General features: G+C 36.5%; 1 protein-coding gene across 1 annotated transcript in view; it reads left to right on the top strand.

The window, feature by feature from the left end:
• The first annotated feature begins 1,313 nt into the window (after nucleotides 1-1,313).
• The window catches only part of CEP120 (centrosomal protein 120), a 38,816-nt gene continuing 24,007 nt past the window's right edge, over nucleotides 1,314-16,122 (top strand). Inside the window, exons 1-11 of the mRNA XM_056514238.1 lie at nucleotides 1,314-1,525; nucleotides 2,675-2,831; nucleotides 3,765-3,879; nucleotides 4,751-4,892; nucleotides 6,952-7,100; nucleotides 8,188-8,385; nucleotides 10,374-10,601; nucleotides 10,856-11,063; nucleotides 12,134-12,244; nucleotides 13,447-13,624; nucleotides 15,478-15,627. Of these exons, the coding sequence (XP_056370213.1) occupies nucleotides 1,474-1,525; nucleotides 2,675-2,831; nucleotides 3,765-3,879; nucleotides 4,751-4,892; nucleotides 6,952-7,100; nucleotides 8,188-8,385; nucleotides 10,374-10,601; nucleotides 10,856-11,063; nucleotides 12,134-12,244; nucleotides 13,447-13,624; nucleotides 15,478-15,627 (1,688 nt within the window). The 5' untranslated portion in view covers nucleotides 1,314-1,473. The remainder of the gene's footprint in view (nucleotides 1,526-2,674; nucleotides 2,832-3,764; nucleotides 3,880-4,750; nucleotides 4,893-6,951; nucleotides 7,101-8,187; nucleotides 8,386-10,373; nucleotides 10,602-10,855; nucleotides 11,064-12,133; nucleotides 12,245-13,446; nucleotides 13,625-15,477; nucleotides 15,628-16,122) is intronic.

Below are 16,122 nucleotides of genomic sequence, written 5' to 3'. Positions count from 1 at the left end.
CAAATAAAAAAGCTGTACAGGTAAACTGTCTACTTTTGTTATCATCTGAGATCACTTCCTCCCACTAGCCAAAATCACGCATTTTCAGACGCGTGCCTCCAGGTTTTGTGTAAAAAGTATCTATTAAAAGTAACTACAACCTGGCCTGCAGAAGGTGACAGTGATAGAAATTTAAGAACTCAGACTGTAGAGATAAAGAGTTGCTGTGCCACGTGCCATGTTATACACCCAAAGACGACAAAACAAAAAGGAGCAGCCAGAATTGAACTTGGGCAGACTCAACTCAGGTATAAGAAACTGTCTTTTTGGGAAGTGTTTCAGAACCAGAATAAAATTCTAGCAAAATGGAAACCGGTTCTCCCTCTCCTGGATTCGCAAATCATGACTAAGCAACTTTACAGAATACATGTTTTACTAAAACTCCAGGATTTTACGTCTACACGAAGATTTTGCTAGGCCATCTACTAAAAAAATGCTGTTAACTTGAAAATGGTTTGCCTCATAGTCAAGATGTATGTGTTTAACTTGGGATGCCAAATTGAAGCTATTTTGTGATATTGTTTCTTTACTGATTATTTGGTATGAGCGACAATTCTCTAAAAAATTAGCTAAGCAGGACAAGGCTGCATTTCACTACAACTGGATTTAAATTCTCCTGCTCTGACGCTCATCGCAGCGGGCGGGGGTCGGGGGGGGGGAAGCAAACAAACTTTCTCTCTTTGATAGAAGGCACGTCTTTGAATCAGCTTGTGAAAAACCTTTTTATACTTTTATTTGAGAGGTTTTCCACTACAGTTCCACGCCCCTATCGGACATTCCGCGCCACAGCACAGCCGCGGGCTCTCAGGCCAGGAGGTCCGGGCCGGTACCGGGGCGGGGCAGTGCCCGGGAGAGGCGGGTCCGGGCCGGGACCGGGACGGTGCGGGGCGGTGCCGCGGCACAGGAGAGGCGGTGCCCGGGGTGGTGCCGGGGCGGGGTAGTGCCCAGGAGAGGCGGGTCCAGGCCGGCACTGGGACAGCGCGGGGCGGTGCCGCGGCCGAGGAGTGGCGGTGCCCGGGGCGGTGCAGAGGCAGTGTCGGGGCGGTGCGGGGCGGTGCCGCGTCTCAGGAGAGGCGGTGCCGGGGCGGTGTCGGGCAGTGCGGGACGGTGCTGCGGCCCAGGAGAGGCGGTGCCGGGGCGGTGTGTGGGGCGGTGCGAAGGCAGTGCCGGGGCGGTGTGTGGGGCGGTGCGAAGGCGGTGCCGGGGCGGTGTGTGGGGCGGTGCGAAGGCAGTGCCGGGGCGGTGTGTGGGGCGGTGCCGGCGGCGGAAGCGGCGGGGCCGGCGTTGCCGGGCGGAAGCGGCGGCAGTTGGTGTTTAAAGGCTCCGCGGCGGCAAAAGGGCGGCGAGTGGCGGCAGGGCGGGCGGAGCGGCCCGAGGGCTCCCGGTTCCCTCCGCTCCGCCTCGGGAGCGGCAGAGTCCGGCCGCAGCGGGGAGATGGTCTCCAGAGCCGCCGATCGGCTGCTGATCGTCGTCTCCGTGCTGGAAGGTAACCGGGCGGGGCGGGAGGGTCGCGGCCTCTCTGTCCCCAGTGGAAGATGAGGGCTGGTCGCTGCCTTCGCGGTGTTTTCTCTGGTGGCGTGAGCGGGGCAAGCCGAGCAGCCTTGAGTAAACCGATTTTATTAATAACGCTTTGGACGTGCGTATCTTAAGGCCAGGGTTGGCTACCCTCCCTTAGGTTTTGGAGATATTTACGCAATGTACTGTTTTAAAGGAATGAGAAAAGTAGCTATCCTTCCGTGAGGGCTTAGGTCTTGTTGTTTTGCTTGGGTTTTTTTAAAGTAGTAAAAAGGGATGTTTCTACCCCTTCATAGCAATCCGCTCTAAGCTTTCTTTTTTTTTTTTTTTTTTTTTTTTCTGTATCATTGGCTCAAACGTATATCTAGTTATTCATCTTGCATTTCTACAGCGTTTAGTTTCTGTGGTTTGTGCGTGTGAATTGTTTGTTGGCATGTCTTTTTCTGCTTTAGGATATTTTGATGATCAGTGAGGGTTTGGGTTGTTGTGGCTGAATACTTTCTTTTTGTCAAGCAAATCCTGTTATCTCTCTGTCCCTTTATGTAGTTTCCAGAGGAGCTTCCAAATAAGATCCCGTTGTCTGATATGCTTGTAGTATCATCTCCCCACAATGTGATATAAGTAAATTTTTATTTTATTTCAAATAAGAATACTGGATGATCCTGAACCCAGGACCGATCCCATACAGTTTTAGGCACTCTCCTAATCTGGTAATGATTTTTATTTTTTTAGCAAGTGGCAGGAAAAACACCTTTCACTACTTTTATAAGATCGTGTTTTTCTATTTTGATGTCAGACAGTCATAACATCTTCACTTGAAGTAAAACATTCAGTCTCTTTCTCATGCCTGCTCCTTTACCTATTGCCAATCATTAGATTTCTCATATAATTCTAATTGCTTACTACTTTGTTCTTTGTTACTTAATTTCCTGTCTCTTCACAAATAGTCTGTTTCATGTTACGTTCTTTCATGTTTCTGCATAGTGCAGACGCTTTTTCTTTAAAGAACAGGGCAGGGAGGGCGATATAGGAAATTAATTTCACATAGCTGGTTTATGGCATAAATCAGAGCTCTTGTATATCTTTTAGTGATTGTGCATGCAGTGCTACTTTTTTACAGGACGCTGTTTCCCAAAACGACCCAAGCACGTGCTTATAGTTGAAGCCAGATTAGATGGTGAGCAGTTGGCTACTGACCCTGTGGAGCATACAGATCAGCCAGAATTTGCTACAGAATTGGCCTGGGAACTTGATAGGAAAGCACTTCATCAGCACAGGTAATATTAAAAACGGAAGTCTAATTTGCAGATAAAATTTAATTTTCTTGTTTTTGCAGTTAGTAAAATACAATTTTTGTGTTACTGTACTCTGAATTGGTTTTTAGAAACTTTCTTTTACTTTTATCTACCATAATGTTGTGAAAAAATGTTGTAATGTACAAAAAAAAAAAAAGTATGTGGCTGATAAATGGTGTTTAAAAATTCTAAAGGGTATATTTTTTCACTACTAAACAACACCCTGCAAGCTTTTAGAGCAAATTTATAATGCTATAATTCAAATATTGCAGTCAAGCTTCCTTATGTATACTGTGACACAAAAATAATTTAACTTCAAATCCGAAAAGCCTATGTAAATAGTTTTTGAATATGTCATGGAATTTCTCATTTTGTGAGAAATTGAATGTTTCCATAACTGTAATTTGATTTTACAAGTCTTATACCCTGTTGTAATATGTTATAATATTATGATATTATTATTAAAGAAGTTAGGCTGTATTGTTTTTATTTGACACAGATACCTACATTTGCCAGACGTCTTATCTGTGCCTCGAAGTAGTCAGGTGCTTTACACAAAAATATTCTCCACAAGTCCTGTCTCTAAGATGCCCCTAAAAGTGAAATTCAAATTTTGTATGAGGCTTGGTGCTTATTTCTTTTATGTGGATGAGGTATTTATTTGTTGCTGATGTCTTTTTAATAGTGCTTGAGACTCTGAGAAACCAACGCACTCTTCTTAAAAAATTAAGCTGTATGTTCCTTCCCTCATTTAATGATTTTTTATATGCTCAATATAAATTCAGTTTCTGACCTAATGAAACTAGTTATATAGCAAGTTTTGTATCATTGGCTTGCTGGAAACCTAGGAACTGTCTTTGAGAACTGTTTTCAGAGATCCTGATTATTAATATTTCAATTGCATTACTTTTTCAGGCTCCAGCGTACACCTATCAAACTCCAGTGTTTTGCATTGGATGCTGTATCTTCAGCTAAAGAGAATATAGGCTATATTGTACTGGATTTGAGGGCTGCACATGAAAAGAAGCAGGTATGTTACGGGATGTAGAGATTTAAAAATTTGTTTTGACAACAACACTATTACAGATAATATGATTTGAATTAAAGCATAGGCTAAACATTTGAGTCCCATTTTGGAGTATGACTGATCTTCTATGGGAGATTTTGTTGCTTTTCTTAAGAGAAGAGATATCTTGACTCTGAGAACATGTGCAAATGAAAAAATACTGTTGGTACTAATCTTGCTTACTTCTGAATTGGATAATTTGATCACTAGCAACCAATTAATCTACACAGTCTCATTATTCAATCAACTGGAAAGTTTTATCTAAGCAATAGATGTGGAGCAATTGAATTGAGTCTCCATCATCAAATCATCTCTTAAGTTGGTTTTTTTTTCAGTGGGCCTCCATGGAAAAAGATGCATTAGGTGATCATTTCTAGCCCCTTAATACAGCATAGAGTAAGCACAATATAACTGTTTATATAAATTTAATTAGCTCGTATCAAGCTTGATCAAAACATAACTTTGATATGGGTCATTCGAGGAGGCTGGTATCCTATTTTGCAATCACTCTTCTAGAGAATTTTCAACTGCCTATTGTGCAGTTGGGGACTTGAAGGTTTTCTAAATAAGATTTATGATAGAGAAATATATCTAACTTTTGCACTAAGTCAGTAGAAAAAACTCAGTATGTTGAACTAGTTATCCAGTAACTATTCTATAGAATATTTTATTGTGCTAAATAGACCAAAATAGAAATAAAAACCAAAGTGTATTTCTGTAGATGATGAAGTAGGAGTGTTAGATTAAGACTAAGTTTTCTGTAATAGTAGTATATTATTTTTTTTCTGTGGTTTTTAAACACTTTTGGGTCTCTTTTTTTTTTTTCACTATGTAGGCACCTAAATGGTATCCTTTGCTTAGTAACAAGTACCCTAAGTTTAAACCCGAAATACAAATTGGTGTTGCATTGGAGGCAGATTCAAAAGCACTAGTTGAAGATTTTAAAGCAAAGGAGGCACCCCCTAGAGAAGGGAAGGGTAAGTAACATGACATCATTTTGAATTAAAAATCTTCCTATGCCAGATGAGATCACTTGTTGCAAATGTGTTTCTTTAAGTCTCAAGAGAATTTTAATTTCACAGCAGTTCCTGTGTAAATCCTTTGCAGCTGATTAATGTACCTTGCGGAAGTAAGTTTTTCAAGGATTCCTTACTATGGTAATTGTGTGACTTTTAGGGGTATTTAAAATGACAATCAGGGGCTCATAGTTAACTCCTTTGGGTATTTAACTTGTATTTATGGGCCTTGGAAAGTTATGAAAGAAATAAAAAAATAGTTCTTTATAGAAGGTAAAGTTTCGGTAATTGGGGCTTGGAACATTAGTAAAATGTCTCATTTGTTGGGTAGGTTTGCTTCTTTTTTGGAGGGTTCCTCTTCTAATCTTTAGGCGTTTAAATTATTTACTATTGTTAGGGTTTTTTTGTAGTAGTGTCTGCTTACTGTTGGAACTCATTCCAATTCTGGATTCTCTAGTTCATTTTTCTCAAAAAAAAAATCAGTGAAATGTGTCAAATCTATTGCAACTCAAATGTTAACACTAGTAGGTACCTTTATGTGCTGTATTTTCAAATCACTTTTTCATCTGTGACTTTTTTTTTTAAACACAATTTTGTAGTTGTTAAAAAAAACAAAAACAAGGTCTTAGAAACCTGATTTAAAGAGCACCAAAACAAAAATGTATTTCCATCTTGCCCTGATCTCTCACCCAAATGCATGTCAACTTTTTGAAAAATGAGCCTTTTGGTACAACTAGTGGATTTTCTCCTGCATACCTTACAATACATTTTATTCTTGCCCTGAAGGTACCTTTTCCCTTATTCTAAATCCATCATCTATCTGCTGATGTTCTGTGGCTGTGATTTTGTAAAAGCAGAGTGGTCAGTGGCAGTAAGTGTTTTACAAGCTTCTGGCCCAGAATTCACTGGCTTGGCTGCATTTCAAGATTGGTTAAGACAGGATTTATGCTTCGGTGTAAGATAGCTTACTACATTCTTTCAGGTTTACAACAAAACACAGGGAACTTTACACATTGTGAAATCTATTAAGGAGGAAAAGAGCCACAGTAAATTATTCTTTAGTCTGCACTACTCATGTGGTCTTTTTGCCTACAAGTTCTCCTATTCCTCATGACACTGGCAAAAAATAAAAGACCTTTCTGTCTTTACTTATCACTGTTTCCCATTTTATGCTTTCTGTGGTATAATAGGTACAAACAAATGTGCCAGCTTTTTGTTTTCTTTCATCATGTCAAAATTAGTCAATATCATATTTATGTAATGGGAAAAACAAACTTCTGTGTTTTCACAGTTGTAAAGTTAATGTTCCAGGGATTGGGTATGACAAAGCTGGATTACCTTGTTCTAGTCTAGTCAGATACTTTTCTATTTAGTATTCTTATATCCTTTTTTCCTTTTCTGGCTTAAGTTGTCTAAAGCTTCCAGTATTTGAAATGGAGCATTTTTGTTCATCAAATGCTAACCTGGGGGCTGGATGCATTGAATTACTGGCTCTATAGAACAGAAACTAACAAACCAGCATACAGTGTTTTATGCATTGAGGATTTCAGGTGAAAAATCTTTAAATGAAATGTTCTAAAGATCTGTGGTATGGCACACCATACTTGTTCTAATAAGTTGCATTTTGCAGTTACTGTCGTGCATTTTCTTTAATGAGCACAGTAAAGAAAGAGCATGGTGTACTCTAGCCTAGTGAAATAAACTTCTAGTCACTTTAATGTTTCTCATTGTAATACAAAATAAAAATAGGAACTAGAATTCTGTCTAGTATGGTGTTCAACATAATAGTTGTGAATATAAGTTAATTTCAGAATTTTTATAGCTGTTCTGAAGTATACCCAGGGACGTTTTTATGTTTTGGAAAACTTTGATACCAGGCATCAAAATCTTTATTTGTAATTTTTCTTTCTGCATGTAATTTCCATGTGTAATGCTTAAAAATAAAATTGCAATTATATATCAGATTGCTGAAGCAATTATAAAGACCACTAGTCACTTATGTTTATTTCTTATCTCTTAGCACTCACCCTTTTTCCTGGACTAGACCCTAAAAGTATTGTGCCAGTCTTGAATGAAGAAGAGGGCTATCATCAAATTGGACCAGCAGAGTATTGCAGAGATCACTTTGTCTTGTCTGTAACCATTGCATTTGCCACACAGTTGGAACAGGTCTGTTTCCTTGCTCTGTGTAGTTTTTAAGAAGTATTATCCCACATTAGTATTTTCATCTCCCATTCCTCATTTGTAATTAGTTTTTTTCTATTATTTTCTAAGTTTATTTCAAGAAATAACCTTGTCCCATAGTGAATTTATATTCATTTTAAAAGTTTATTAAATTCTTAATGTGTCAGACTGCAGATGAAATACAAGTCTTTTGAAATGCTAAAGCTGTATTTACTTTAAATTATGCAATTTGATGAAATATATACTTCTCTACTGCAATATAGTTTAAAAACTCTGTGTATGGATACCAGTCTTCAGCGTGGTGCCCATGCACTGGGGTTCAAACGAGGTGAAATAGTTTTTAAGTATTTAAGACAGAGTTCATATATTGCCTGAGGGAAGGACTTACTAGCTTGGATGAAGTGCCATGCTAGTGGTTGTTTCAGCTTTAAACCTCAGCTGCTGTGTTTATGCTGTACTGACAGCATGGTTTTAATTGGTCTAGAACTTATGGTGTATGATAAACTCTCTTCAGCCTTGTCATCTTTCTTTTTTTCAGGGAAAATAATTTTCCATTTCAGAATTACAGGACCTTGAGAAGTAAAATTTATTATGATCATTCTGGTGAGGCTTATGCCTTTTTAGGCATTGAACTCACTGTTGCAGTTGCCTACAGGATGAAGTAGCTGTTTGTCTTTTTCAGTCTTTTATTCCATCACATAAATCATACAACAGTATCTAATATGCATTATTTATATTGGAAATATTTTATGAAAGCACAGCTTATTTCTGAGTATTTGTGCAGTACTTGATGTTATTAAATACATGTCTGTTAGAGCCGTTGGTGTTGTCAAGTCTTAAAGTTAATTCAGAATATTTTGCAAGTTGCTGTTATGCTTGTAAATTAAAGTTTGCTCTTTTTATTTCAAAAGAAGTAAAACATTTTTGAGTATCAATATAATAAATTATATGTGGAGTGCAAGCTGGGATTTAGGTCAGCTGGTCACTTTAAGCTTTAATTTCCAATCTAATGCTTCAGAATTACTCTTTCAGAAGGAAGGAGATACATTACTCTCTTCTTCATCTCTTCCAGTTAGTTCCTAGTACTATGAAGCTCCCTGATCGACAACCAGAGTTTTTTTTCTACTACTCATTACTGGGAAATGATGTCACAAATGAACCTTTTACTGATTTAATTAATCCAAACTTTGAGCCAGAAAGAGCTTCAGTTCGAATACGTAGTACAGTAGAAATTCTTCAAGTTTATTTTTGTGCACAGTCAAAATTGCAGGTAAGTTTTAATTTCAAATGTGTATGAAAATAAATAATTAAAGAAATAAAGTCTGTCTCAGGCTGTATCTATGAAGCATTTCTGTTTCCAAAGCTAAGATTGTATTATAGTATTTTAGCTCAAATATAAGTTGATTCTCTTGCTGATATGAGGGAAACCATAGCAGCAAGTTTCCTAGCTCAGGTGGAGTGCTGTTCTTTTAATTAGTTGCTGTTACAGCAAGCTGGTTTACGTGTAGTGATAAAAGGTGTTGTTGAAATATGATCTTCCCAAAGAGCTAATGTGCCACTCTCAAGAGTTCTGAGCTTTGGGGCCTGCCCTGTAATCAGACCATCTGCAACCCAGCGTCCTGCTTTGTGCTGCTACCTATGCCAGCTATGGTAGTCCTGTGCCAGCTGCTCAGGTCACTCTTGCCTAAGTTCTAAAATCACTTGGTAGCCAAGTGCTGTTTCTAAATACACTACAGACAGTTTTGGTCTGTTACGGGATATTGCTTATCTTTAGCTTTGCCTTTAAATGGGGGACGTGGTTTACTGGTGGGTTAGCAGTGTTAGGTTAACAGCTGGACTCAGAAGTCTTGAGGGTCTTTTCCAAACTAAATCAATCTATGATTCTAAATATCAGGTAGTACTTAGAGTGTTTATGGCCATCTGTGCATGGCTCAAACTAATTACGAAACAAGAGACTGCTTCATTGAGTGAGGGTGGTGTAAGGTTTCTGATAATGTAGCTGGTAAATAAGACAGTATTAGTTACACAAAATTTGTGGGTCTGGAACTTTAAAAAGTTACTTTTCTCTAGGTTTATACACTCCATTCTAGGAGTTTTATGCAGGTGATTTAAGAATGCTTTTATTTAAATCTTGTGTTGTTTCAGGGGTTTTTTTTGCTGCAACTTTAAATATTTTTTAAGCAACACATGCGCTGGCATCTTTGAATTCATTCTACCTCTACAGTCTTAAAATAAAGTGTTTAATACAGCATATATGATACATATGTGCATATATGGAGAACTATGCATGTTTGCATCATGCATAAAGAATGACTTTTTGAAATAAAATGTGGTCAGATCCACATTTTGATTAACAGTTTTCTTTCTTTGATTTCTCACTCAGCATCTTAAATCTTTGGATATATGATCAGAGCACTGTGTTCTGATTCTTAACTTCAACATATTTTTCCAAAAACGAAGACTTTGGTTGTAAAAGGTGCTTGTTGCCAGACTAGGGTGTGTGTCTAAATGCATTGTATGGCTGTATTTGTATGTATGTGTATAAATATACACATTGGTGTATATATACTGACAGCTCACCCTTTCAGCCGTTTTCCTTAAGTGCAATAAATATTAAGGATGAAATTAGTGGTCTGATCTGCTAAATCAAAACTGAAGTGACTCTTATTTGGGAAAAAGCAAGTTAGTATTTAAGTTTCAAAGAGTAACTTTGAGGGAAATAGATTACCTTAGTGTATCTTGGTTTTTCTTAAAATCCATCTTTCCCTTGTATGTATAAATATTAAGCTGAGTAAGGAAAAAACAATTGAGTCAAGTTTTCAAATAATTATATTTACCAGGAATTAAAACCACAGTTACTTAATTCCAAAAATCCTTGCTACTTAAGTGGTGTCTAAATATATGCCCAAAGCCTTGAAGTAACCTTTTTTATTACATTGCAGTCATGCATTTTATATGCCTATACATTAAGGGCGAGAATCTGTGCTGTTTAGAAGCCACAGAGTTCTGAATTTATCGTACAGAAGGAATGATGGGACAGTCCTCAGAAGGGCAGTGATTTGCTGCTGCCCTGTCAGTGAGCAAATCCCACCTGCTCAAAACTGACATTTCACAGCTGTTCTTATTTTCAGTGTGCAGGGACTAGGCTAGGGGGTGATAACTTGTTGTATTTATGCTACCTTTAGTGGAGGGTGTACAGATAGTTCCAGTGCAAATCACATATCCCAGTTACTTTCTAGCGCCTTTGTGTATGTGCAGATCCATCTTTGCTGTGGGGACCACTCTCTTGGAAGCACTGAAGTTCCCCTGTCTGGACTACTAAAGAAAGGAAATGTGGAGATTGACCAACACCCTGTGGCAATAGAAGGACCATTTGTTCTTGTTCCACCAAATAGAGCTAAACAGAAACTGTCACAACTGCCTTTGGATCTGGCTCCTACTGTTGGGGTATCTGTAATTCTTCAAAGGGAGAGTCTGACTACCCAGGTATGTCTTACCCATTCATTGTTGGTTTAGACACTGTTTCACAATTTCATGTTAAAAAAAATTATTGGTATTTTTTAATCAATTTTGACTGGTTTGTGTTAAAAAAAACAAACCTAAAAGAATTAATTGCTTTATATGAATAATCCTTCCATTGGCATTCTTCTGTGTCTGAAAAATAATCTCATTCTATGAAATTTCATAGACAGAATTTTTCAATGCAAGCCATGACTAATAAGAAAACTAATTTAATTCAGCCTTTGATTCCCTTAAATGCTGCAACTGAGCCCAAACAGCCACAGGAGAAAGAGCTTTCTCCTGTTAGTGGACAAGCAGAAAACCAGCAGCAGAGATCCCAGAATGTCCCATCTCAAGCTGACAAGTCTTCTTCAAAAGAAGATGTAGCAACAGAAAGTGAAGTGGAAAGTCTTAAGTTTGAAAAAGGCACAAAACCAAGGAAAAGAGGTATGTGGTATATAATTTTTTGCCCAGTTGCCAGGTGTGGGTCTTGAATCCTGTACTACTCCTTTCTAGTATATTCATGAAGTAGTATTCATTCCTGGTGATGAATTTCAAGCAAGTCAGAATTATTTGCATAAAACAAATAACAGAAGGGGGATAAATGTTGTGATTAGAACGTGATTGTTGTTAAATACATTTGCAAGAGCCAGATTAGGGATTTGGGGGTGTGTAGATTACAAGTAATGTGGATGGTCATCAGCTTCAAAAATCCTAAAAAAAGTTTTTGGAATTTCCTGAAGTTGTGAATGAGGTGGTTTAGTGCAAAACTTATGAAGAAACCGAACTTCTTAATAAGGTGAAATGGTCTAATGTTAATTTATTCAATAGAATATGCGATTTTTAAGTTTTATAAGGGATTTACTATGTGGGTAATAATTTGTAGACAAATATTTGTATGGTATTTTGTCCAGATTCCTGGACAAAACCAAGCAACTGGATTATTCTGTTTGTTTTTACATGATCCTTTTGTTTGCATTGGTAGCCCAAGCTCTAGGAAGACTTATTTCTGATTTGAGAACTGGGTAGTGGAAAAGTGGAAGAGGAATAGAGATAAGAAGTTCTATAACAGAATAAATCTCAAAAAAAATGTTGTTTTGCTAAACAACATGATTCTTACATGTTACTGAACGTGAATCTTCTTAAGAGATGGTTTATAAATGAAGTGGAATTTTTTTTTTTTTCTAATGATATTTGTATTTCTGATCTCTTGAGATTCGTCCTAAAGGCACACAGTTCTGTAGAGGAAATTCTGTGTCCTAGAATGGGCTTTCAGGATATGTCTGCTAATTCAGCCAAATTTTCTTTTAATCCTAACTGATCTTTTCTAAGCAAGGATTAAGTCCTTTATATGGAATATAAAAAAAAAAAAAAAAAAAAAGTGTTGTGAGCACAGCAGCTGGTTTGAATCTCTTGTTAGGAAATTCAGGATTGTGCTTTTTTATTAATAGTAGTAGTAATTTTATAATTTTGTTTTGCTGAGATGTAAAGCATATCATTTTACATTTATCTTTCAGGGCTAGTGGCTGGCTGCCCTCAAGAGGTTAACAAAAAGTCTCTTGAAGAGCTTCCAGCTTTGAAGTCACAGAGCAAAGCAAAGTCGCCTCCATTAGATCTGCAAAATCCCAGTAAGGCAAAATTTATTGAATTTAGTACATTAAATGAAATTTGACTATAGTACCAACAGTAAACCGTATGGACTTTTTTGTTTTGTGATGACCTTAAAATTCTACTCAGCCACTTCTTTGTACCGAACAATCTACTAACATTTTACCTGAATCACTTAAAATTGTTTAATTCATACATTGTATTAACTAACTGATGTTGAAATATTACTGCATTTTTCTTTTTTGTTATCAATGCAAATAAAACCCTTAGAAAAAGGAGGAAAGAATAAAGTCTATGCTAGTAATGATGTATTTCTTTAAAAATTACAAAAGTGGAAGTGTTATAAATAATTATGAAGGAAGTATCAGAACAAGTAGCACTCACAAAAGGCAGTTGAGTTCTTATATGACACTTTAATTCCCTCTTTTTGTAGGGGCTTGGTAGCCCAAATAGTCCTTAAAGACTTAAACAAAATGTCCTGAATGTTTTTCAAGAACACCTTTTGGAGATGTGTCTGTGGAACTTGTAGTTTGATGTTTTTGATGTCTGAGGGCAGTATTGGGTCTCAATGTATAGGTGTGAGATGTGCCTGGATGCAATCGGGCAGTTGCTTCTGCTTCCTAAATTATAAAATGCATGTCACAATATGTGTGTTCTTTGACAGAAGCAGATGTGCTTTGCACATATTAGTTTGCCTCAGCTTGGGGCCAAGGGTGGTGATGCATTGCATGGGCACTGTAATTGATATGTTAATCTGTCTTTGCAATTCCCCTAAAGAAGTTAGTTAATTTTAAAAAACCCTGAATTGCTAAAAATATTTTTTCCTATGCATGCCCTCAAGTTGGCTATAAGCAATTAATATAAACTGAGGTCTTATGACATCTTTCTGAAGAATTTCATATCTTTGATCTTGGTATAAACTTTTTTTCAGCAAGTTAAACCTACATGGTTTCAGAGATTAATAAAGAAAGAAAAAATATTATGATGCTATTAGAAGATTTAAAGTATATTGGGGCTTTGGTGTTTTTTTTCTTGGAAGCAGTAATTTACAGGAGGAGTGGTTATTTTTCACAATATTCATTTATTTTACGAGAAATAGAAATCTCTTAGGGAAGCAACCTATCTACTTGCATTTAATATGTGGCACTAATCTTTGATATATTTTGCTTTTTAGGCAGAGCAAGTTTAAAAAATGTACATGAATTCTCTTTTGTGTTTTCAGCTGATAGTGGTCCAGTAGCTATATCTCAGCCGAACCCTGTGGGTGTGTCCAGTTCTTCTGAGCCTGTGGCAGCACAGAAAATTGTTATTCCAGCAGCCTCTCACCATTTTTGCTTTTCAATAGACTTAAGAAGTATACGTGGTCTGGAAGTTGGATTTCCAATAAATTGCATGTTAAGGTACAATTAATTTTTGTTATTCTTGGTAAATACAAAGCCTTCATAATCTGAATGATTGCTGGCATTATGCTTCTCTCCTTCTTGCCTTTTACGTATTATTTTATGATTTTCAGTTGCAAAATACTTTACAGTGTTCATCTGCCTTATCACTAAACTGAGCATTAAAGATTAGTGTGTAAAGCTTTACCTTTTACTGTAACTGGTATTAAATCTCATTTAATTGTCTGAGCTCAGACAACAAGGAACATGAGTCTTTAAACAAAGAGAAGAATTACTTTTCATGTTACTTTCTGGCTACATTTCCAGCTGATTATTTTTTCTTTTTCTTTTTTTTTTTCTTAGTTTTCCAAATTCCACCAAGAGCTACTTATAGTATTTTAGTAAGAGATAGATCACTGGTTTGTGTATGAATCCAAGGGAAGCACATTCTAATTGTAATAGAGATTCAGTGTATTAAATGCATTTCTGAGAGATTTGTAGATACAGGGATGATTTTGGTAGTTTAAAAAATAAATTCTACTTTTGTTGTATTAATTGTTGGTGGTGTATTTGAAGTCAGTGATTAATAACAGTTTCTACAATTTATCTTCCCATTTCCGTCAGGGTGCTTTTGGTGTTTGTGATGAAATAAATCTTTAAATGGTGATTCAGTCTGAAAGCATTGAGGGTTTCTGGCTGGGGAGGTGCCTCTGCACTTACTCTGCCTCTTTTCTGTCAGAGCTTGATTCATACAGTTTTAACTGGGAAGTCTAGTTGTGGTGGTGATTCTTGTGGTTTAAATTTTGTCTGAACAAGCTTGAAGAGGTGTGGATAGGATGTAGGGGTGGAATATTTTAAAATACTGCTAATACAGAGTACATCATTAATAAGTATTTTCATATAGGCTACATTACTAAATAGTATGTTAAAGCAATGTACAATGTTCTGCAACATTTCAAGAATTAATTTGTTTCAGAACACTAACAACACACAGGTTTTTTTTTAGTTTCATGCACTTGACTTTTAATAGTCAGTGATGAACATGGCTGGAAGGCAAAGAGGAGAAACTTCCAGATACATAAATATTAAGAAAAATTGCAAGGTAAAAAATTGCATATTCACTGTAGACTGGAAACATTATTTTTTTCTAGTCTAAACAAGCTTGCTCAACAGCTCTATGAAAGGGGAAGAATGCAATTTTTATATAGAGAGGCATCATTTGATACAGCTTTATATTTTTTTTAGGAACTTAGCTGACAGCTGTCATCATCAGTTTGAACAAAATGAAGTTTCGGAGGCTCATGGCCTCCCCTTTGTTGCTGTTTATCATACACTGAAATATGCTGGTAGAGTAGATTGAGGCCACTTTTTAGGTCATATTGTAAAGTGATTTGACTCACCTTTTAGTCAATTAAACTGTAGAAATGAAAAGTTAATGAAACTTTCTAATGGTTGTGACACTGTGTATGTATACCTAGTTATCAGTTATTGCATGTTAGTCTGGTCTGAACTGTAAGTGTAGTTACAGATGTTCTCAAGTAGCAATCTACATGTGAATAGAAGTTTTTCTTCTGTTTGCTCAGGTATATAATAATTGCAGAGTTCTAGTAAAATATGAATTCATCTGGTTGTGAACATACAAATTATTAAAACTTGTTTTGTCGAAGCAACAGCCAATATAAGGAAGCTGGACCATCCCTGAAGTAAATGAAAACATGAATACTTGAGAACTAAGTTCTGCTGTTCTATGTACAAGTATAAATTCGTCAAACATGGATACCAGTCATGCTTTAGTAAATGATGTCTAAACTGGTTTTAGGTATAAGAAAATTATCTATTTGTAGAATTATTATTTTTCTAATTGTTTTTATTAGGTACTCCTACCCATTTTTTGGCAGTGCGGCACCTATTATGACTAGTCCACCTGTAGAAGTTAGAAAGAACATGGAAGTCTTTCTTCCAAAGTCATATTGTGCATTTGACTTTGCAACTATACCTCATCAGCTTCAAGATACATTCTTCAGGTAGTAATTTGCAATTTTTTATCTTAATTATGCATTGCTAGATTTTGTTGTAAATGCAGTCATATTAAGATTATCAATTCTAGAATTTAGTAAATAATTCAAGGGCTAGTGCCAATAAATTCTTAATACCCTATTCTTCCAGTTTCTCTATAAATTACATTTAAAGTCAAGAATTCTATAGTTCTTGGTTTTATTGCTTGCATAATTAGGTATTGTTGCTTACAGAAACAAAATTTTAAAAGTAAAAATTGATAGCATCACTTTTGGCAAAGTACTTCTTGAAATATATAGATTTTTTTTTTTTTTCTTTTTAATATGCAATGACTGATATCTTTGAAAATACAGCAGGTATCTGGAAACCTCATGGTGTTTTCATCTGGAAAGCTCATGGTATTGGGGGCTGTAAAAAGCAGTTCTTGCAGTAGTTCTACCAGCTTTCAATAAAAGATTAAGATGTAAAAAAATAGCTTTATTTTGAAAGTAGGAGTGGAGGGA

Source organism: Oenanthe melanoleuca, chromosome Z, assembly GCF_029582105.1.
Source record: "Oenanthe melanoleuca isolate GR-GAL-2019-014 chromosome Z, OMel1.0, whole genome shotgun sequence".
In the NCBI taxonomy this organism is placed as follows: Eukaryota; Metazoa; Chordata; class Aves; order Passeriformes; family Muscicapidae; genus Oenanthe; species Oenanthe melanoleuca.
The sequence above is the reverse complement of the archived record's forward strand: the minus strand, read 5'-3'. Positions and strand labels throughout refer to the sequence as shown.